The sequence below is a fragment of the Poromitra crassiceps genome, assembly GCF_964638095.1.
Source record: "Poromitra crassiceps genome assembly, chromosome: 12".
In the NCBI taxonomy this organism is placed as follows: Eukaryota; Metazoa; Chordata; class Actinopteri; order Beryciformes; family Melamphaidae; genus Poromitra; species Poromitra crassiceps.
In genome coordinates this window covers 15,927,414-15,950,790 of record NC_139632.1, presented here as the reverse complement: position 1 = coordinate 15,950,790, position 23,377 = coordinate 15,927,414, and the positions used below count along the sequence as shown (strand labels likewise).

The window sequence follows — 23,377 nt, the reverse complement described above, 5'->3', positions numbered from 1 at the left end:
AAGACAGCCCATCACTTCTGCAATCCTTTATACAATTTGTGCTTTAAATATTTTTAGTTGTAGGTATCAAAGAAATTATGCAAAACTGCATTTTAACATTCACAACGTTTTTAAATGGTCATTTAATAGTCTGATCAGTCAGAGGTTTGGATAAAAGATGAATAAAAGGTTAACATTATTTTTTTCATTTGTTCAGTCTTTATTTGGAAAAGTCATTGCGCGGTTTGCCACACGTCAGCTCAGTCAGCTAAACCCAACACTTTGGTTGGACCTCCTCATGAGTCTAAACATCACTTTAAATCACTCCACAGCAGTTTGCTTCAGCTGCAGGGTGCATTGTAATGGCTCATTTCCACCACATTTTACTGCCCTGCACAGCTCGTCACCAGTCGGCTCTACTCGTTTCGGCCCGATGGATGTTCTGCTTCGACCGCCGATCATCTGCCCCCGCCCATAGCTGGTCGTCATAGCGACCGCATATCTGTCCTCCGCCTGCTATAGCCGAAGTAGGCTATAACATAACGTTACAATTAAATCCATCCACAGAACTTCTAAACTGTTTATGAAATACTGGTGCCTCTAAATGACCTACAGTGTACATGGGCGAATGTGACAATCGGCCAGGAGATGCATGCGCTGCGCTGCGCGGGGACGGGAGAGGCGCTACAGACAGAGTGTGAAGCCTCTACCCCGGCGGCCTCACCAGGCAAGACCGCGGCTTCACCAAAGACCCGCCTGCGGCCTAGCGGAGCGCTGCACTTCAACAGCTTCCTGAGCAGCGGACTTTTTTCTCTCTGAAAACAATTGAAACCACCGCCACGACCAGAGGCGAAGGCAGCAACACAAAATACTGATGGAAATAACACAACAGAAGAGAAGGTAAGCCCACTAAACTGGTATGCAGCATTGCATTGACAGTCAGTAGATAGACAGAGTAAACACGATTCTGCCTGACCAATCAGTAGTCAACAATGTTTTCACGTCACCGTATGGTACCGGGTTCACAGAATAGAACCCCGACGAGGCAGGGACGAAAAGTAGCACGACTCAACCCGGGCTGGGACAGTTCTTAGCGGTGGAATGAGACCATTTATCGAGTCGAGCGGAGCGGGATCGCGCTACTACCTGCGGTGGAAATGGGCCATAAGTAAGCAGTGTGTTTTTCCGTGTGGTGCAGTGCACTAGAGATGTCATCTGAGACGCCAGTCCATCGTTGCCACTGCATTCTACTCTTCCTTCCTCTGTCGCTATGGTAACAGAGCTGCTGCTGGCTCCTAGGGTCAGGCAGTGCAGCAATGAATAGCAATGAGAGATGAATCCACACATTCGCAGCAAGTAAACAACAACACACTGAGCCAGTCACACGCACAAGCACACACAAAAATATCAAATAACATAGTCACTCGGCCGGCACAGAAAACATCGGCACGATCAGCACACACACACTAGTAGCACTGGGAGTTGGTAAACAAATATTTCCTTTGGTGCTCTATCTATAAGAAGAACAGCACAGAGTCGGCCTTGGTCTCAAAGTGTATACAGCAATCCTCTCTGCATTTCTTCCCATCTTCCATCCTTGCTTCCTTGTATGCCTCTCTCCTTTATCCCCTTCCCTTCCATCTTCCTCCTTCCTACAGCATAGATCAAGATTATTCCCCCGCATCACTTTGGTCCCTCCCTCCCATCTTCACTCAGTTTTCCTCTAGCGCTTCCCCTGCTCGTCCCCCTCCATCCTACTCCTTCCTCTTCTCCTCTCTCCTCTAGTCCTGTGATGGTGGCCACTGACCTCCGGTTCTCCAACCTTCCTGTAGAACAGGTCGTAGAGGATGATGAGGCCGTTAGGAGAGCGAGGCGCCTGCCACTTGATCATGACTGAGTTGGGCTCGTCTGGGATCATCTCGTGGGTCACGGCGCCCGGGATGTCATCTGCCTTCTCTGTAGGCCCCAAACGGGTCATACATATTCAAAAAACAAGCTTTTAGAAAGACATCGTATATGTATGTGTGTACATCATGTAACAAGGCAGTGTTTGTGTGTGTTTGTTTGTTTGTTTGTTTGTGTGTGTGTGTGTGTGTGTTTGTGTGTGTTTGTTTGTGTGTGTGTGTGTGTGCGTGTGTGCGTGTGGCCCCCCCTCTACACCTGGAATTAACATGCGTCTTTTATCCGGATTGTGTCAAAATATGATTTAGCGGAATCACATTTACAGCTGGCATTAAAAGTATGTCTCCAGTACACACACTGATCTCCTGTATGCTTACAATTACTTACACCTTACCATTTATTTTGACAATCTATTTTAGGTTGCCTTTTGTCAGCTGGAAATTAGCCATGTAGGCTAAAGCTGCCCCATTTACTGTTACTGTCATTGTACTGTCACAGTTTATTAGTAAATGGGGACTGTCCACAACATTATAAACTAATACATTCACATAATTCAAGTTATAAAGCACTGCATTTACACTTTATTAACGTGATCACATTTGTCTCCGACTGCCTCTGGTGGTCGTTTGGATATTCTGATCTTCAATGGATCTTATGTGGATTTGATGCAAGTTTGGACTACGGTATCACCTATGACGCATGTCAATACTATGTAAAGGGGTGTGTGTGTGTGCGTGCGTGCGTGCGTGTATCCAAGCACGCGTGCGTATCTAAGAGTTTTGCATGTGGTCTTACCCTCGGGCATCGTGCGGGCACTGACATAGGTAGCCATGCTGCAGCGGGCGAGGTCAGTGGGATGGTTGCACGCCATGATCTCTATCTTGTAGCTGGTAAAGTGATGCAGGTTGGAGATGACTGTTGACTCCTTGGAGTACACCTCCACCTGAGCAGAGAGGAGGACATCAGGTCAGATGGTGTCAATGATTTCATGAGTCTCAGTTGACACACAAACAATCGTTTCTTATTTTAAAGTTTTGACGTCTTCATTATGATTCTAAAATGTGGAAAATAGTAAAAAAAAAAGAGAGAGAAATGTGGTGTGTCAACATTTTTGACTGGTAGTGTAGTTAGATGCTTAAATGAGAGGTTAACATATTTAACTGCCTTTTATGACCATGAATAAAACAGAGGCCAAAAATGATTTAGAGATCTGGAAATAACCTCCATCACAGAAGACAGTCAAACCTCTGAGTACATGATCGTTTTCTCATTACATCTTGACCATAATTGGAAATAGCATTTAAATTTAGGATGGGAAACTTGGCAACAAACGATCAGCAAGTACTTCTCTAAAAGGGAGAGTGCATTAAGAATATATACAGTCTGTGTACGAGACCTTGTATCCCTCCGCGTCCTCGCCTGCAGAGGTGGGCGTGGTGGTGGGGAACGGCAGTGTGGCGCTGAACCTCGTATGGAGGGTCTGTGTGGCGTTGGCAACTCCCACTGAGCGTCGCCGACGAGACGGTCTGGAGAGACAGAACGACAGGGGAGCAGTTAGCAAAGGTCAGTTAAAGTGCCAGATATTCTGAGAATCTCCCCCCAAAAAATCTGCCATCGTGTTCTTTAACAATGACTTTGATCAAAGCTAGGACCAATTATCAAAAGGTTCTTAAAAGTTGTTTGTTCATTACGAGGCAATGGTGGTTCTAATCTGGGTTAGCAGTTCATTGTGAAAGTGATGAAGTATTACTGACATGAGGAATTAAGACCATGGGCACATGGAGCAGTAGTGCAGAGGAGGCCAGACCTCTGCGCACACTAACCTTTACAGGATGTAGCAATGCTGGCTGCATAACACTTAAAACGCAGCTACCGCCTCCTGCCTCCTGCACCTACCAATCCTCACCACTGGGTGGTGCCAATGAGCACTGTGCTGCCTTCACTTAACTGTCAGAGGTTATGAGTGTCAGCCCATCAGGGAGGCCATAAACTTAAAACAAATTGGAACACAGATAGGTTCAAGTTCCCTTGTACATCTTTGTATAGGATAGGGTGTAATCACTGCCTACTGAAGCTAGTGAGTGAGAAAACCATCTCCTGTCCCTCAAGAGCTATTACCCATCAATGTGCCCTTGAGCAAAGCACTTAACCTTAGGCTGCTGCAGTGAAGCCTCTCTGTAACTGTACTGGGAAGGCGCCGGACTGAATTAATGCCAAAGACGTTGCTGCTAAGAAAGAACATGTGTGCACAGCAAAGACTCCGCTAGGTGAAAAACTCTCTCAACTTGATCCCTGTGCTTGATGGTAAAGGAGAGAGCCTTGTTTGCTTCAGAGTATGGGGGTGACCTTGGCTACCACGACAGCATGGGATCAAAATCCAGCTGAGGTGTGTGTGTGTGTGTGTGTGTGTGTGTGTGTGTGTGTGTCCAAATGGCAGTCTGCATGACTGCACCCCAGACTGGCATGAATGATAATGGGCACAGTAATCGCTCCCCTGGGAGACTGGAGGGAGAGACTGTGTGTGTGTGTGTGTGTGTGTGTGTCTGTTCAGAGGAGAGGGTAGAGACATGGGGGCCCAGACGATCGGCGACTCCCACCCTCAACCCCCCACAGTAGTCCCCAGTACAAAAACAAGGGCCTACATAAAACAGACATGCGCGTACACACACACACACACACACACACACACACACACACACACACACACACACACACGAGGCAGAATTGGCACTGAGCCACCCTGACACACACATCATGGTGGCTGGGACAAAAGAGGGACGATCTAGTCTGGCTAGATGGGGAGGGCTGCAGTGTTCCTGTTGCTCTGCCACAAACAGTCTGGCTGGATGAGGAGGGCTGCAGTGTTCCTGTTGCTCTGCCACAAACAGTCTGTCTGGATGAGGAGGGCTGCAGTGTTCCTGTTGCTCTGCCACAAACAGTCTGGCTGGATGAGGAGGGCTGCAGTGTTCATGTTGCTCTGCCACAAACAGTCTGGCTGGATGAGGAGGGCTGCAGTGTTCATGTTGCTCTGCCACAAACAGTCTGGCTGGATGAGGAGGGCTGCAGTGTTCCTGTTGCTCTGCCACAAACAGTCTGTCTGGATGAGGAGGGCTACAGTGTTCCTGTTGCTCTGCCACAAACAGTCTGTCTGGATGAGGAGGGCTGCAGTGTTCCTGTTGCTCTGCCACAAACAGTCTGGCTGGATGAGGAGGGCTACAGTGTTCCTGTTGCTCTGCCACAAACAGTCTGGCTGGATGAGGAGGGCTGCAGTGTTCATGTTGCTCTGCCACAAACAGTCTGGCTGGATGAGGAGGGCTGCAGTGTTCATGTTGCTCTGCCACAAACAGTCTGGCTCGATGAGGAGGGCTGCAGTGTTCCTGTTGCTCTGCCACAAACAGTCTGGCTCGATGAGGAGGGCTACAGTGTTCCTGTTGCTCTGCCACAAACAGTCTGGCTGGATGAGGAGGGCTGCAGTGTTCATGTTGCTCTGCCACAAACAGTCTGGCTGGATGAGGAGGGCTGCAGTGTTCATGTTGCTCTGCCACAAACAGTCTGGCTCGATGAGGAGGGCTGCAGTGTTCCTGTTGCTCTGCCACAAACAGTCTGGCTGGATGAGGAGGGCTACAGAGTTCCTGTTGCTCTGCCACAAACAGTCTGGCTCGATGAGGAGGGCTACAGTGTTCCTGTTGCTCTGCCACAAACAGTCTGGCTGGATGAGGAGGGCTGCAGTGTTCCTGTTGCTCTGCCACAAACAGTCTGGCTGGATAAGGAGGGCTACAGAGTAGGGCTGTGCGATTTTGCCTAAAACTAAAATTGACGATTTTTTCTCTCAAAACTCGATTTTCGATTTCGATTTCGATTTATTATACTATTATACTTCTCTAAACATTTGTTGCCCTGCAGAGCTCTTTTCCCCCCTTTTTTCCATAATTGACAATTTACGCTTTTACTCTGAAGGTAGAACAACTCAACTTCCTGTTTTAGCTTGCCGCTGCTATGCTTAACTTCCTGGCTGTTGCTTGCTAACTTGACACTGGTGGATTTGCGTGTTCCTCCGTGAGATAATTATATTAGTGTCTAAGCGACCACCCGTGCTCGGAGTTATATCTGTACTAGAATAACACAAAGTCACAACAGGAATGCGTGGAACTGCGATAGCAGTTAGGGGGAAATTCAGACACACAGGGACAGGTGAGTCAGCTGAGGCAGCCATGAATACAGCCAATCTATCAGTACTCGGTGGCCTCACGTGTTGTTTTGTTATTATGTGAACTGGCAACGTTTCATCGTCCGGTGATAATGTCTGTGTTCGTGTGCGCGCGTGAGTGTGTTGTGGCAATCGTTATCTTGTAGGCTACAGCCTGCAGTGCAACAAGCTGCTTTTTGGTCGGAGGTGTTGAAATAAGTCCATTGTGCTGCTGTTTTTAGTAGCCAGTATCACAGCCTCTAGAGAGACTTTACAGCGGTGAGAATGGACAAGTAGCAGCATGCGTACATGAGAGAGAGCCGCCCCGCGTAACGTACTTACCCTAGTTAAAGTGAAAATTAAATTTAAAAAAAATTAAAAAAATAAATAAAATAAATAAAAAAAAACGATTTTACGATTTTCATTTTTTTAACATCGTCCTAACTAATTAATTCGATTACGATTCAAAATCGATTAATCGCACAGCCCTACTACAGAGTTCATGTTGCTCTGCCACAAACAGTCTGGCTGGATGAGGAGGGCTACAGAGTTCATGTTGCTCTGCCACAAACAGTCTGGCTGGATGAGGAGGGCTACAGTGTTCCTGTTGTGCTGCCACAAACAGCCACAGGGGAAACAAACCCAACAAGTGGCTCCTCTTGGTGCGACTGTAATGTGGAATGGAATGAAAGCAGCACGTAATTCTTGATACTCTGCCACCAGATTGGTGCACGTCACCTTATTGGAGCTGCGGTGGGCTAAAGTTGGCCTATACTCGTTGAGATTGTGCCTTCACTAAATGATGTTAATAAATAAATGGGCGTAGTGGCATTTGTCAGACTTTTTGGGACCAAGAAACCAACCCAACCGACTTATAACAGTAACTAAACTTAAAACTGACACCTGCTCTTATAAAATGATGGCCAGCAAAAAATGAAACCAATCTCTCCCCCCCCCCCCCCATCTATTTTTTCATACTTATGTTGACAAAATACTATTATATTATACTATATTTTAGAAATACTGAAGGGTCTTATAACATGTGTGTCAGCAAGTACTGTGACCCGTATTTGTGTGCATGTCTCTGCAGTGCGTCTATGTCACAAAATTCCTGTACTGTGGATTTATCATGCTTGTCAGTTTAAGTGATTCCGATTTTTTGAGTTTGCAGAAGTTCCTATTGGTCACATACACCACCAGATTCACCACAGGATTCATAACAGGATTCACAACAGACTCTTTAGGAAGAACAGTCACAACATCTAAAAATAGCAGCAACACAGAAGCACAGTCAAGCCTCCTCAGAAAACGATGCCACGTGTTGAATGAGGAACTTAGTAAGAAGAGCGCCCCCCCATGATATCACAAGCATTTTCCTACTAATATGGCGCTACAATACACACAGCTCATTGGCTGTTTGTGTCACTTGATTGTAATCAACTGTTAATTGTTTACAATCACCTGTTATTTTCCTACCAAGATGGCCGTGTGGTGATGTAACAGAATACTATGAATACTGCAATTCTTTGGTTTGGTTTCTGCATGAATGAACCTTTTTTTACAACGCGACCAGCGTGTGTGTTCTGTAGATACAAGCTTGTGACAGCTTGTGTACCAAACAAACATCAAACCTGTGTGATCATCAAAAAGGTGTGTGTGTGTGTGTGTGTGTGTGTGTGTGTGTGTGTGTGTGTGTGTGTGTGTGTGTGTAAGCCTAAGACCCTATTAGTCATGAGTACATCTATCAGGCACCTGTGCTTACTCCTCCCCCTGCCATAAGAGGTATAAAAACAAATGGATCCAGGGAGGCCATGTTTATCACATCTCCCTGGCATGGGGACTGGAGGGAGGCCATGTTTATCACATCTCCCTGTGGCATGGGGACTAGAGGCCATGTTTATCACATCTCCCTGGCATGGGGACTGGAGGGAGGCCATGTTTATCACATCTCCCTGGCATGGGGACTGGAGGGAGGCCATGTTTATCACATCTCCATGGCATGGGGACTGGAGGGAGGCCATGTTTATCACATCTCCCTGGCCTGGGGACTGGAGGGAGGCCATGTTTATCACATCTCCCTGGCATGGGGACTGGAGGGAGGCCATGTTTATCACATGTCCCTGTGGCATGGGGACTGGAGGCCATGTTTATCACATCTCCCTGGCATGGGGACTGGAGGCCATGTTTATCACATCTCCCTGTGGCATGGGGACTAGAGGCCATGTTTATCACATCTCCCTGGCATGGGGACTGGAGGCCATGTTTATCACATCTCCCTGGCCTGGGGACTAGAGGCCATGTTTATCACATCTCCCTGGCCTGGGGACTGGAGAGAAATCTAGGCTAATGGAAGTGCTTATCATAACATCCGTCCCATCGATTGACACCTCCACCATCGGCATTATCAAACATGCTGGGGAGTGGCAGCCATTTCATTTGTGCTATGTAGAAAATGTCTGCTCCTTCATACAGCAGGATTACACCATCGCATTATGTTGTTGCACCTGCTAGGTCTAAATTAACATACAAACATGAAAGACTGCAGCTCGCAAGCAAGGATTGAGTGAGTGGACGCAGAGGGAAAAGCTCCTTCACTGTCAATCAGTGCCTCTGATTAAGCATTCCACCAATGACGAAGCTGAGCCATTGGACGGTTTGCTCCTCCCACTGAAGAGCAAGGAGATGAATGGGGTTAACTGGCCATCTCTTTGGCTTACCCGTGGTCAGGGGCGGGGCTTACAGCAGGCGAGGTTCTGGAAGAGTTGGTTAGAGATCAGGTGTGTTCAGCCACCTTCACCTTTCTATGAACTCAACTCATGTCAAACATTATATTGTGGTAGCAGCAGGACTTTTGTACAGTGCTTAATCTGTTGCAACTTTGCGGTTGATTCACGGAGGTCCAAATGGAAAGTGAAACTGCAACTGATTTGTGACAAAGCTTTCATTCTCGATTTCTTAACAACAAAGGGTCATTTAGTCCAAAGTCTCTAATACAATGAGCACAATCAGCGCATACATTTCCTCAAACATGGACCCCAGTGGAAACTCCCTAACCCAGACTGTGTCAGTGCTATGACGATCCGCTGAACTACACAGGATGGATGTAAGGATTTTTCGACACCAACGGATTTCTAGTAAGTGACAGTGACGTCTGTACCTAATCTCGAAGACCTCGTTGTGGAGGTAGTTCTCGAAGGTCTTGCGGTACTCTGACTCCTCCTGCTCCTTCTTGAGCTGGATGTCGGTCTTGGGGCAGGCGCAGCACTTGGCCCCTGAGGTGGGCTCGTCAGTCTGGTTCCACTTCTGCTCGTCCTCGCTGCCCAGGTGGGTGGGGGTACGAGACGGCAGCTTCATTCCTAGCAGGGACGAGGGGTCGGAGTGAGAGAGACAGCCAAAGACAAAGAGAGACAGAGAGAGAGAGAGAGCCAAAGACAAAGAGAGAGAGAGAGAGAGACAGCCAGACAAAGAGAGACAGAGAGAGAGAGACAGCCAGACAAAGAGAGACAGAGAGAGAGAGAGAGCCAAAGACAAAGAGAGACAGAGAGAGAGAGAGAGAGAGAGAGAGAGCCAAATACAAAGAGAGACAGAGAGAGAGACAGCCAGACAAAGAGAGACAGAGAGAGAGAGAGACAGCCAGACAAAGAGAGACAGAAAGAGAGAGACAGACAAAGAGAGACAGAGAGAGAGAGACAGCCAGAGACAGAGAGAGAGAGACAGACAGAGAAAGAGAGAGAGAGAGACAGCCAGAGACAGAGAGAGAGAGACAGCCAGACACAGTTTGAGGTGAGTTGCCTCAACCAGCAGCAGTTTAGTCTCGGCTCCGAGACAACTGATCTCCACCTGCAATCATCTGGGAACTTCTTGTAAAAAAATAATCGTAACGGCGTAAACGGCCGCTAACAATCCTACGCCTCTTCGACACGTTCCCGGAAATAGCGCTCTCCCCTCTCATTTTCCTCCGTAGTGAAACAAACTGGAGATACAGCAAATCACTTTGTGAACTTTTTAAAACATTGAAAACAGATGTCCTGAGCAACGTTGCATTATGTGATCCTGTTTTATCCGTTTACAAGAACAGAACTTCTGCAGGTCACTGCCCCTTCTGCATGAAGGACCGCCCTATAGACTGGATTGGTTCGGCAATGCGTCTTTTATTTATTTTTCAACTCTCAAATTGTTTCCACCCAGTTTTAACAACAAAAGCTGGGCGAAACGTCTCAGAACTGAGTCTAGCAGCAGCTAATCTGCTAGCAAACATATATATATATATATGAAGTAGGCAGAAACAAATGGTCGATTGACCAATAGCTGCTAACCTTGCAGGCAGTAGTCAAACTTGTACAGGTCGCTGTCCTCAGGCTGTTTACGACAGATGACCCGGTAGTGGGTGATGTTGCCATTGGGGTTGGTGGGGGGCTTCCACTTCAGGATGATCTGGGAGGAGGAGTTGGAGGAGGAGATGGGGTCCAGAGGTACTGAGGGCTCTGAGGAGGAAGGAGGAGGAAGATGCTGAATCAACATTCAGGACTGTATTGCTACAGTATGTCAAATCACAGTATTAAAAGGTTTTTGAATCAGTGGACTTTTACCAAAAGTCAATTTTACCAAAGCAATACCAAGCATGAGATCCGTAAGTGTACGTGTGTTTTTAAGCCCTGTGACTCACTGGTGGCATTGGTGCGAACGTAGATGATCTCGCTCTTGGCTCCGTGGACCTGGTGCTCGTCAGAGGCAGACAGCTGGGTCTTGACCATGATGGCATACTGTGTCCAGGGCTTCAGTGGTCGGATCAGGTGCCCCGGCTCCTGCTGCTCCTTACCCTCTGTGGCGCGTGGGGGCGGGTCCACGTCAGCAATTACCCAACTGTTGGAGCCACACGCGTCCTGTCCGTCAAACTCCGTCACGTTCTTATACGGCCTGGGGCAGGGGGATGGAGAGATGAGAGACATGGATCAAAATCTACAACTCAAAATGTGAGGAAAAAAAGTAGCAATGGTAATTAACTCGCTTGGTAAGGAAAATCCCATGATGTTTGTCGGCTACTTACGCCTCCTTGTAGAGAACCATGAAACCCAGCAAGTCTCTAAAGTCCAACGGCCAGAAGGGCTCCCACTTCACCATGATCTTATCTGACAAGGTCTTGATCAAGGTGAATTTCAGCAGTCGGTTCTCACCTAAGGGACGAAAAGGGCCAATGTTAGGTTACAGTACATGGGTTTAGTAAAAAAGGACATGAACAGAGTAGAATAATGTGCACACTGCGTAGATGCTCTCAAGGACGTGTTTGTTGCAGTTGTGCCGGAGTCGATTTAGCTGATACACACATTCCGAATGCACCGCCCACGAGGTCCCTGGTTGGTCAATTCATATGTCTGTCACAGATCTTTTTTTGGGGTTGGGGGGCGGGCGTTAACCACTTTTGAGAATTGTGCTCCAGACGTAGATATCATCACCGGCTGGCACTGCGAGACTAGCCTCCATTCAGCTGTGAAGGACTACTCCCCCACCCTCATCTCCCTTGTTACCCGAGCAGGCAGGCATACCCCTCGATGCTACCAGAGGCGGAGACAAGGTAGAGGACGACTCCTGGGAGTGAGGCCGTACATGCTTGTGCATTTCACTTCAGCTGGACTTTAAACATTTAATCTGTGAAGTGGTGAAAATCAGAAGCTGTGTCTTACAGGAGGCCTGGTCGCCGTTGTTGCGGACAGCGATGTCAGTCTTAAGGTTGCGCTCCTTGGTTCCTGTCATCTCCTCCATCTTACGGATCTCAGACATGCAGAGCTTGGAGTTGTAGTGGAAGAACATGCGGCCACGCTGGATGGTCAGGTTGTGCTTGGACCAATCCCACAGCTCACGCAGGTTCTGGTTGTCCAACGCGTAGAAGGAGTGGGTACTGAGAGAGGGAGGAGAGGAGGGGGAAGACAGAGTGGAGAGATTAGACACAATGTTTGAGTTGCTGTTTATACAACTGGAAGTTTCAGCCAAGCAATCTGATTGGTTGAAGACACATTCCAGCCAGCTAGATCTTCTCGTTCTTGTTGTTGTTAGTACGTACACTGGTAATGGTTGTATTAAAGCCACTTACTTGGCATATTATTGCTATAGAATATATTCTAGGGTAATTTTTGTTTTGCATGCAAGTATAATGAAATCCGAATATTACTAAGTTCCGAACATGGCGACATGACAAGACCGAGATCAAGCTTTCACATTTAGAGTAGACGTAGAGATGAAAACATTTAACTTTTCAGGTGGACAAGAATGAATCTGCGATTGCAACCTGGTGAGGCAGGCTGCATCACTTTACAGTGTCCAAAAGCCTATGAAAGATTTTTTCAGTTCAATAATTGCCATAAGTTGTTGCAGCCATTTTAATTAAATATGACATGTATTTTATGTTATGATGTTCTGTGTCTAATCTGGATATTTCAGAGAGGAGACGAGAGGAGGAGATGACTTACTCTCCCTCCAGCTGCTCCCCCCTGATGATACGTAGCTTGCGGAGGAAAGAGAGGGAGACCAGGGCGTAGGCTCTGCGGATGGTCAGATAGCCTGTGATCTCCTCAAGCTGGCCCAAGTTAGCTTCCAGCTCAGCTGCTATGTTATCTACAGAGAGAGAGAGAGAGAGAGAGAGAGAGAGAGAGAGAGAGAGACAGGTGAGCAGGCAGAGAAACAGCTGCTACATTATCTACAAGTAGATCGACAAACAGTTGGTTAGAAAGACAGCCACTAGGTAATGACCATGGGACAGACAGGTGGTCAGACGGTCAGTCAGTCAGACAGACAGACAGACAGACAGACAGAATGCCTTCTACAGTTTAGAGACACAGACACACTTGGGGAGACAGGTGGATGAACAAACGGTATGACGGGTAATCCTGACAGACAGACAGACACACACACACACACACACACACACACACACACACACACACACACACACACACACACAGAGAGATTCGAGCTCTCGATATAGTACTTCATTAGGTCAGGAAAGGGCCATTCTATGTTGGCAGTTGTTGGAGAATGTTTGATTGGTGTGCCATGGGCTTGAACACGGACAAACAAGGATTGAACATGTTGAATCTGACCAAACATCTCCAAACAAGGACAGACAGCCATGGCACACCATCAAACATCTGTGTCGGTCTGAGTTTGTTTGACTGGTGTGCCATGGACAGATACTGAGAAGGAGTGAGAGAACCAGTACTTACTCCCTCCTCGGATCTTGATGATCATGTTGCCATTGAGGACGGTGCAGCCTCTCAAATCCTGGGCTGAAGTTACCGAGTCCACAGTCCTATTCCCCACACACAGCTTGGGGCACAGGCCTGCACATGGCGAACAGTTCAACCTACACACAGAGAGAGATGCACACACGATTAGGACAGAGGCCCTACAATAACATCCCAATGAAGAGGTGAGATACTGTGTGTGTGTGTGTGTGTGTGTGTGTGTGTGTGTAGGTGTGTGTGTGTGTGTGTGTGTGTGTGTGTGTGTGTGTGTGTGTGTGTGTGTGTGTGGATTTGGTCATCCACCAGTGCTGTGTGTCAGCATCATTTGATGCAGTAATTACTGGTTGACACATTGGGCATTAAGGGTGTAACTATACGCGTATTTGTTTTGAACAGTTTAGGTTTAGGGACGAAGCTTTAGACTGGCTTTACAGCAAACAACAAACTGAAACGTTGCAGAGTCATGCTTTAACTGGGAGCAAACAACAAACTGAAACGTTGCAGAGTCATGCTTTAACTGGGAGCAAACAACAAACTGAAACGTTGCAGAGTCGTGCTTTAACAAACGGTTTCTGCACTCAGATATCACAGGAATGGAATGAGACTAGAATGCTATGTGACATGCTGGTGTGGGCGGGATAAGGAATGACTCTGCATTTTGAAATAACAGCTAATCTGCGTCTTTGGGTCACTGAAATGCGCTTTATAAATTGGATTAATTAATTATATTAATTATTATTCTCTTTTCAGAGGAATCTAACTGATAGATGTCTGTCCTACTCACTGGGCTCTGATCGGTTCTTCTTACGTTGACTTTTCCCGGGCTCTGGCTGGTTCCCGAGCATTTCTTTATGTCTCCTTGGAAATGTAGTATTACCTTATGTGTTTTATGTACTATCTGAAGTGGGGTTTTTATGACCTGTGTTATTTGTCCTTGTATGCATTTTTAATATCTATTGTGACATCTACTTTTCCGGAGGCATGTGACCAACCCAATTTCCCCTTTGGGGATTAATACAGTTTATTTATCTATCTATCTATCTATCTATCTATCTATCTATCTATCTATCTATCTAATGTATCTATCTATCTATCTATCTATCTATCTAATCACATCCACTCACACATGCCGGCACCACACGTGTCATGCAGCCCCCGCCCCCAAACACCCACCCACCCACCCACCCACCCACACACACACACACACACAGCTCTGGCCTCATAATCTGTAAGTTTGTGCTGTGCTTATTCCTGTTTTTTGTTTATCTCTTGTTTTTAATGTTCATTTATGTCCTTTGTCCAAAATGTACTTTGTGACAAACCTGTGAATTAAATTACTTCACAAATAAAATCTAGTTGACTAAATAAGACAGTTTATTCCTAATTATAGTGAGAGCAAACGGTATGAAATAATGGGCACATAAAGCAACATACGACACAATGACAAAATGCATCAGCATTTGATCAGCAGGGAGAAAAATAGCCAAGCGACTCAAACGAGAAACAATGAAACAGGACCGTGGAATGTAATGAACGAGCTGTCGGCTTCAGAGGTGGATGTGTAGAATTGTGTCTACCGTAAATTCCGGACTATAAGGCGCACCGGTCTATAAGCCGCACCTTCAAAGGTGACTATTTTTTTCTTCTATAAGCCGCACCGGTCTATAAGCCGCAGGTGTTTTGATGTTTAATTACCATATGTAAGGCTTCGTGCACAGAGGGGATTGTCGGGAAAGAGATGGCTGTTTGGGGAAGCTCCCATTTATTAACATTTCAACAAAACAAAAGTCAGGTCACTAATCCCCAGACAAAATCACACATTGTGAGATGCTTAAAAATCACTATCGGCGGGAGCTGCTGTGCAGCCAAGAACACAAGTGAAATTCGTTCTCTCGTGACCTGTGGTTCTCAACGTGATGGACGATTCACCTTTCTTGTTAACAGTCCTAGTGAGAGGCAGGTCGAACGTCAAAGGCACTTCATCCATATTTATGATCTGCTCCGGTCCGATGGAATATTCCTTGATCTTTCTTTGTGTGAATTCGCCGAAGTTTGTAATTTTCTCCTGGTAGTCGGGAGGGAGTTGCTGACACAGTCGTCCGCGCCCTGACGGACAGTCCCTTTCGTCTCGGGTTTGTGCATGATCCTTTGCTGCTGCTGCTGCTGTTGTTGTTCCTGTCTCGCTACTGTCTCAGACATGGCTTTCAGGCTCAATCGCCGCCATCGTCGTAACACAGCCAGTTCTCCATCTTTTGAAGCATGATGTTAGATTACAACGAGCTAGTTGTGTGGCTTAGCCTTCCAAAATGTTGCTGTTAGTTTTTTAGAATGTAATACATAGAATTGGGAATGTTACATTCAATTTCATTCAGACTGTCTTTCAAGCTCAATCGCTGCCTTTTTCCCCCCGGAGCGAGGGAGGAGGGAGGGTGTTTTACCGTAGTGGCTGAGAGAGAGTAGTGGCACAGTGCTCCAATCAGGTCGCGAGGCACATTTTTTGCAACATCATCCAATCAGGGTCTCGCTCTCATAATGTCTGTCTTGCTCTCGTTCTGCCTCATACCAACATCCATAGATTTTGGAGGTTCCCGAGTGGCCGTTTGCTGGAAAAATCCATAGATAAGACGCACCGTTATATAAGCCGCAGGGGGCAAAAAAGGCCAAAAAACGGGAAAAAAGCCGCGGCTTATAGTCCGGAATTTACGGTAATTCATTTGATAAGGATTCAGAGGTGGATGTGTAGAATTGTGTATAATTAATTTGATAAGGATTCAGAGGTGGATGTGTAGAATTGTGTATAATTAATTTGATAAGGATTCAGAGGTGGATGTGTAGAATTGTGTCTAATTCATTTGATAAGGATTCAGAGGTGGATGTGTAGAATTGTGTCTAATTAATTTGATAAGGATTCAGAGGTGGATGTGTAGAATTGTGTATAATTAATTTGATAAGGATTCAGAGGTGGATGTGTAGAATTGTGTCTACCGGTAATTAATTTGATAAGGATTCAGAGGTGGATGTGTAGAATTGTGTATAATTTATTTGATAAGGATTCAGAGGTGGATGTGTAGAATTGTGTATAATTAATTTGATAAGGATTCAGAGGTGGATGTGTAGAATTGTGTATAATTAATTTGATAAGGATTCAGAGGTGGATGTGTAGAATTGTGTATAATTAATTTGATAAGGATTCAGAGGTGGATGTGTAGAATTGTGTAGAATTAATTTGATAAGGATTCAGAGGTGGATGTGTAGAATTGTGTCTAATTAATTTGATAAGGATTCAGAGGTGCATGTGTAGAATTGTGTATAATTAATTTGATAAGGATTCAGAGGTTGATGTGTAGAATTGTGTATAATTAAATTGATAAGGCCTGTAATGAATCCATAGGCTTTTAGGGGTGGAATTAGATTATAATGTAGCAACTCTCAGCCCCATCTGAGCCTCCCTCCTTTTACCAGCACTGGGCGAGCGAGGAGAGCGCTTTCTCATCCTTTGGTTCAATTAGTTCCGTTACTCATGCAACACACACACGCGCACGCACACACACACACACACATGCGCGTGCACACACATGCACGCATACACAGACACACATGCGCGCGTGCACACACATGCGCGTGCACACACACACACACACACACACACATGCGCGTGCACACACATGCACGCATACACACAATTAGAAACAACAAAAACAACATGGATAGAAAACCAAGTGCAGTTCCCAACAGGCATTGCTCTGTTTCTCTCTCTCTCAGCTCTGCGAGTGGCATCCTCTCCCTGCAAACACACACACTTATACACACACACACACGTGCACGCACGCACACGCACGCACACACAGACAGAGCCATGTGGCCTTGATAGCGTTGCCTTTCAGGAATTCATTGACAAAAGCTCTAGGCCTGGTCTAGAGAGCAGCCAGGGACACGCCACATAGAGAAAAGGGACGCGGCGTTTCATTCACAAATGAGCACTCTATTTTTTTGAAGCCCTCTCGAAAGAACATAATCCCTCTCTTTAATTCCACTTGCATCCTTGACATCCCTAATCACACAGGCCTGCTTTACCACACAGGCCTGCTTTACCACACAGGCCTGCTGCAGACAGGCTGAGAGGCTGCAGTTCGGCCGGCCGGCAGCAGCCACCCTGGTTACCGACAGTCAACATGTTGGCTCCGACTTATCCCCACCCAACCCCCGCTCCCCTAAAACTGACTCGGACCCCACCGGCCGAATAACCCGACCCCCCCTCCCCCACCACCCTCCCCAACGACGTTTCTCAGTCGCTCATCCGGCCGTTAGCTGCTCATGTGGAAAACAAACAAGGGAGAGGAGAGGGGTGGATGGAGGGAAAATGGACAGGAGGTAGATGAGAGGAGGGGAGGGGAGGGCGGGTGGAGAAGGGCGCGGGGGGGGGGGGGGGGGGGCGTGGTGGTGGGGTGAAGCTGTGTATCACAGAACACGACTTAGCGCTGCATGACTGCCTCACTCGGGCCACTCGGCTCCGAGCGAGGTGGCCGTGCAAGAACAACAACGGAGTCACGTCAAAATGTTCTGATTCCTGGAAAAGCAGATCCAGAAATATGGGGGGAAGAGAGGGGGGGGGGGAGGGGGGTCCAATCAGGCTTCCATAACTCAGGGGTGAGGAGACAATGGCATGAGAAGGCAGCCTTAACAGCCACCTATTTGAAGCAGCCCCCCGAGCCCGGGGAACGGCTAACAAAGCCTGCTATTGTTCACTGCGGGGGCCACGCTAGCACTGCATGAACTGCCATTTGCTAGCTTACCCTGTTTTAATGCTATGTTTATGCAGCTCTTATTATAATCCCCCCTCCCCAGGAAACGCGCGCGCACACACACACACACACACACACACACACACACACACACACACACACACACACACTTGCACAAGCTGACATGCACACATGCTACCCCCCCCCCCCCCCCCAAAGAAAATGCACTCACAACAAACACACAACACAAATCCTGCCGCTACGTTCCACCCCAAGCAGCCAGGCCCTGTCGTAGACGCCACTCTCTGTAGTGACACGCACCACTGAGCTGCAGTCGTGCTGTTCTGGTCCTTGGCTGGCCTCTCCACTCCACCCGGACGGCGCCAAATGACCCATTACGCGGCCCGCTTCTCCTAGACTTCACCTTATCAAGCTCTTAATAATTTACATCAATCACAGGCCAAATCTGCACGGGTTTTCCCCCCTATGACTTCTGACTGAGTGGAAACACTCTGTCTGTCTGGAACGACCGCTCCAAAACAACAGTGAGGAGAGACGCTCGGGCGGATATTCTGTCTCTCTCCATCTCTCTCTCCCCCACATGGAAAATCGTAAAGTCGGCTTCTCAAAGACGTAACGCTCCAGTTGCAGCGCAGAAAGAGAGAATGTTTTGGGCCGTTGTATTGAAAAACACAGACACACAGACAGACAGGCTGGGTCCAGTGGCGGCTCTTAAAGGGACAGTGTATATCTGTCCGGCTGAACTCTGTGACTCGGGCCCCAGGGTCTGCTAGAACCATCGACAACAGAGGCCGCAGCTGACGCTCGGGTTTGGTTTGGGCCCAGGCCCGGCGGAACCAGACCAAATACACACACACACGCACACACACACACGCACGCACACACACGCACGCACACGCACACTGCTGTGCTGTCAGAGCCTCCAGGAAAGATGAGCATATTCCCTCATGGATGTTAGTAAAGGCTGGATGCCTAGAGAGCGCAGCTAGCTGTCTGGAGAGACCGGGAGAGAGCGATGGAGGGAGAGACTGAGGGAAAGACAGAGCTGACAGACACCTAAAAGAAGAAGGATTTTCCACCCAGGTTTTCTGCCCAATTGTACTTGGCCAATTCCCCTGCTGTCCCGGCCGTGGCTCCACCCCCTCTGTCGAGGTGGGGAGAGCCGTAGACTAGCACACGCTTCCTCCGATACGTGTGCAGTTGCCAGCTGCTTCTTTTCATCTGACAGCGAGGAGTTTCACCGGGAAGGATTTTAATATCCTTCATAGGAAAGAAGCATCATAGGAAGAACATGAACAGGGTTGCCACTCCTTTGTAACGATAGATTTCAAGCATTTTTCACGGACAAATTATTTAAAAATTATGGGCCAATACTTCACAGAGATGAGTTGCATATATGAGTCTACGATATTATATATTATTATTATTATTATATATTATTATACAATACTTTCTGATATCACAAATCCTGCCACGAAATGATTTGATTCAATTCAGGGGTCTGTGATCGATATGAGATGTATTATGCCCATTTAACACAATCAGCTACCAAATTTAATACCTCATCAAATGCCGATTAAGACTTTTTAACACATTTTAAGGGCCTTAAATTTTCCCTAAATTGATTTATCAACTTTTAATACTTTTCAAGACCCCGGAGATGCCATGTAAAAGAACCAAATTAAAGCAAATCTGCTTTCAAAATTAATTACATGAAAAGTTTCCAAAATAGTACTATAATGAGCAATCTACTGACACACTAATGCAGGGGGGAAAAGATGAATAAACATCTATGACACAATTTAAAACAAAATGCTTGGGTGCCTAAGACTTTTGCACAGTACTGTACATCCTTACTGGGACACACAAAGGTAGCCATTCTGCCCTGTGCCTCCGGGTGTCTGAGTGAGACTTAAAGTAATGTTCTTCACTGCCTAAGCACCTGATAATCCCTGTAGGCTGGCAGCGTGCAAGGGAAAGTGTCACACACACACACACACAGACGCCAGTATCTATCTTAGTGAGGGCATTCATTCCCTAGCCTTTAACCTTAACCATCACAACTTAATCAACCTAACCCTCACCCCAACCTAAAACCAATTCTAACCTAACTCTTAAAACAGAAGTCTTAACCTTCAAACAGCCCTTTGCAGGTGTGTGAGAAAGTGAGGACAAGCCAACATGTTCTCACTTACAGTAAAGTGTCCTCACTTTGCAGGTATAAAACTCTAATTGGTTCTGACTAAGATATCTGTTACCCCCCCCCCCCCCCCACACACACACACACACAGACAAAATGTCCTTAGCACTGTTCCCTTAGGTGTACTCGAAGCAGTGGGATTTATTGCATAGGGCATAAGTGAAAAAAATGCCCTCTCACTCTGTGTGTGCGTGTGTGTTATTTGCCTAATAAATACATCTATTTATACCTCTCCCTATCTGGACACAGTGGACATTTCCCCCAGACTGCACCTGGAAAAAGCAACACGGCCAAACACCTTACCAGGCCCGGCTAATGTAGTCACAAACACGTTCGGCACACACACTCCTACACACACACACTCCTACACATACACACACACACAAACACACACACACACACACACGGTTATACCAGAAACACACAAACACCATCAATCATCCAGCAACCTGTGGCTTTTGGCGTAGCAGACATCTCCAGCACACAACCTGCTCTTATTAGAACACACTCTATGAAATCCACCTCCCTGTCCTTCACTCCCTCTCTGTCTGTCCTCCATTCATGTCCTGATCGCTGTCTTCATGTCCTTCCCCTCATTCACTCCCTCTCTGTCTGTCCTCCATTCATGTCCTGATCTCTGTCTTCATGTCCTTCCCCTCATTCACTCTCTCCGTCTGTCCTCCATTTATGTCCTGATCTCTGTCTTCATGTCCTTCCCCTCCTTCACTCCCTCTCTGTCTGTCCTCCATTCATGTCCTGATCTCTGTCTTCATGTCCTTCCCCTCATTCACTCTCTCTCCGTCTGTCCTCCATTTATGTCCTGATCTCTGTCTTCATGTCCTTCCCCTCCTTCACTCTCTCTCCGTCTGTCCTCCATTTATGTCCTGATCTCTGTCTTCATGTCCTTCCCCTCATTCACTCTCTCTGTCTGTCCTCCATTCATGTCCTGATCTCTGTTTCATGTCCTTCCCCTCATTCACTCTCTCTCCGTCTGTCCTCCATTTATGTCCTGATCTCTGTCTTCATGTCCTTCCCCTCATTCACTCCCTCTCTGTCTGTCCTCCATTTATGTCCTGATCTCTGTCTTCATGTCCTTCCCCTCATTCACTCTCTCTCCGTCTGTCCTCCATTTATGTCCTGATCTCTGTCTTCATGTCCTTCCCCTCATTCACTCTCTCTCCGTCTGTCCTCCATTTATGTCCTGATCTCTGTCTTCATGTCCTTCCCCTCATTCACTCCCTCTCTGTCTGTCCTCCATTTATGTCCTGATCTCTGTCTTCATATCAGCAAAACACACGCTGGCTTTCAGAAAGGATGAAGCAGCACTCGTGTTCAGGCTCTGCGGTGCATTTGGAGACAGACTAGGGCAAGAATCCTTTTATAAACAGAGTTGACAGGTTTGGTGTTGCGCGCCTAATTAGCCTTGAGCGTAGCATGGAAACAATCCCGACTTGTTTTGATGAGATCTGTCTTGGCATGCCATGATCTTAATTCACAAATCAGGCCTGCGCTGCTTAGGCAGCTCCTGTGATGGGCGTGTCATCAGCAGAGGTGGGAACTCCAATCACACGACTAGAGTCAGACTTGAGTCACAATTTTGAAATTGATGCGTGAAGAGAAGACTTGAGACGTGACTTGGGTTCTGGTGAGTTGGGACTTGACTTTGAATACTTTAGAAACGTTTCTAAAGTCGCGACAACAGATCTTGTGTGAAAGTTATGAGATTTATTCCACCAAGCGACTGAATTCAATTCTGAATGATATTGAATGACTTCAGATGGTAAATTGATCCTGGACATGAATGACATAGGTCATCTACATTTAGATTTGGGACTTCACTTGAGACTTAGACTTCAAGACTTTGAAACTGACTTCGGACTTGAACAAAGTTGACTTGCTCATACCTGTGGTCATCAGATTTGCCCACCCATAGGGATGAGGGAAGTATTTGACGCATCGTGTCTATATTAGAAAATGATATTTTGGCCATATTACCCAATCCTGAGAACATGTTTTCTAAACCGCTACTGGTGCTCCATGAGGAGACCAATATCCTCTCTCCCCTAACGACAAGCAGCATTGCTAAATAAGGTTGTCCTCTTGCTTGTAACACATGTAGACAAAGCTGTGAATTGAAAAGGACCAGGTGAGGTAAGAGTGCTCGTACATTTACATTCCAGGCACTTCTCCGACACTCTGATCCAGAGCCATTAACAGAAGGACAGCAGGTTCAGTGTCTTACTTGAGGACAAAATGCTGATGCAGGGGGGGGGGGGGGGGGCGTCTGGCTAGTGTCGACGTCAAAACACTCGCCTACCCGGGTTCAATTCCCGGGAGCGGTACTTCCGGCTTGGTCACATGTTCATACAGACCCAATTGGCCGTGTCTGCGTGTGGGAAGCCGGTGGGGTATGAGTCCTGGTCACTGCACTAGCACCATCTCTGGTCGGTCGAAGTACGTCTTCGGGGGGGATAGTGTGAGCCTCCCACGTGCTACGTCCTGCCGGTGAAACTCCTCGCTGTGATGTGAAAAGAAGCGGCTGGCGAATGCACATGTATCGGAAGATTTGAACTGAGAATAGTTTGTCCGATTTTTCACTTTAGAATTAAAGGTTGTGACGGGTTAAGAAATAACGCCCCGTCGGAAAAGAAAATGAACCGCATTTCGTATTGTTGTTTTTAGGCATCGGCATTTAATCAATGCTATTTTCAGATTTTCGGGCGGAGGCCTAACCTCAATGCCGGGTCCTAATGAGTGGTGGGTAAAGTACCTGTGGGTAGCCAACTACCCACAGTGTAAGAATAACTTATTGCGAACCTAAAAGCTGGCAGCACTGCTCAAGGTCGATAGAGCAGGTGATGTTTTGCCCTCTCTGCTCCTGTATTGCCAGATCTTGTCCTCTCTGTAGCCCAGCTGCTTCTCCACAGGAGCCCAGAGACTTTCCATAGTGGAAAAAAACAACAAACTCATACTTCACCCTTTCTGTTTGATCAACTTCCAAATGCCGTCATCTCTCGTCTGCAAATGTTATTGTCTGTGTTCAGTGTTCACAATCCACTTGTGCCCATGAGGCCACAGAGGAGGAACTGTTGCGGGTGACGGTTACATC

The 23,377-nt window shown here is 46.9% G+C and overlaps 1 protein-coding gene across 1 annotated transcript in view; it reads right to left on the bottom strand.

Annotated features, from left to right (window-relative positions):
- The window catches only part of insrb (insulin receptor b), a gene marked incomplete at both ends in the record, with an annotated part of 103,137 nt that overhangs the window by 5,688 nt on the left and 74,072 nt on the right, over positions 1-23,377 (bottom strand). The window contains 11 exons of the mRNA XM_083648137.1: positions 1,787-1,935; positions 2,677-2,824; positions 3,278-3,407; positions 8,785-8,820; positions 9,225-9,423; positions 10,384-10,551; positions 10,734-10,984; positions 11,115-11,241; positions 11,749-11,963; positions 12,532-12,676; positions 13,285-13,424. Of these exons, the coding sequence (XP_083504263.1) occupies positions 1,787-1,935; positions 2,677-2,824; positions 3,278-3,407; positions 8,785-8,820; positions 9,225-9,423; positions 10,384-10,551; positions 10,734-10,984; positions 11,115-11,241; positions 11,749-11,963; positions 12,532-12,676; positions 13,285-13,424 (1,708 nt within the window). The remainder of the gene's footprint in view (positions 1-1,786; positions 1,936-2,676; positions 2,825-3,277; positions 3,408-8,784; positions 8,821-9,224; positions 9,424-10,383; positions 10,552-10,733; positions 10,985-11,114; positions 11,242-11,748; positions 11,964-12,531; positions 12,677-13,284; positions 13,425-23,377) is intronic.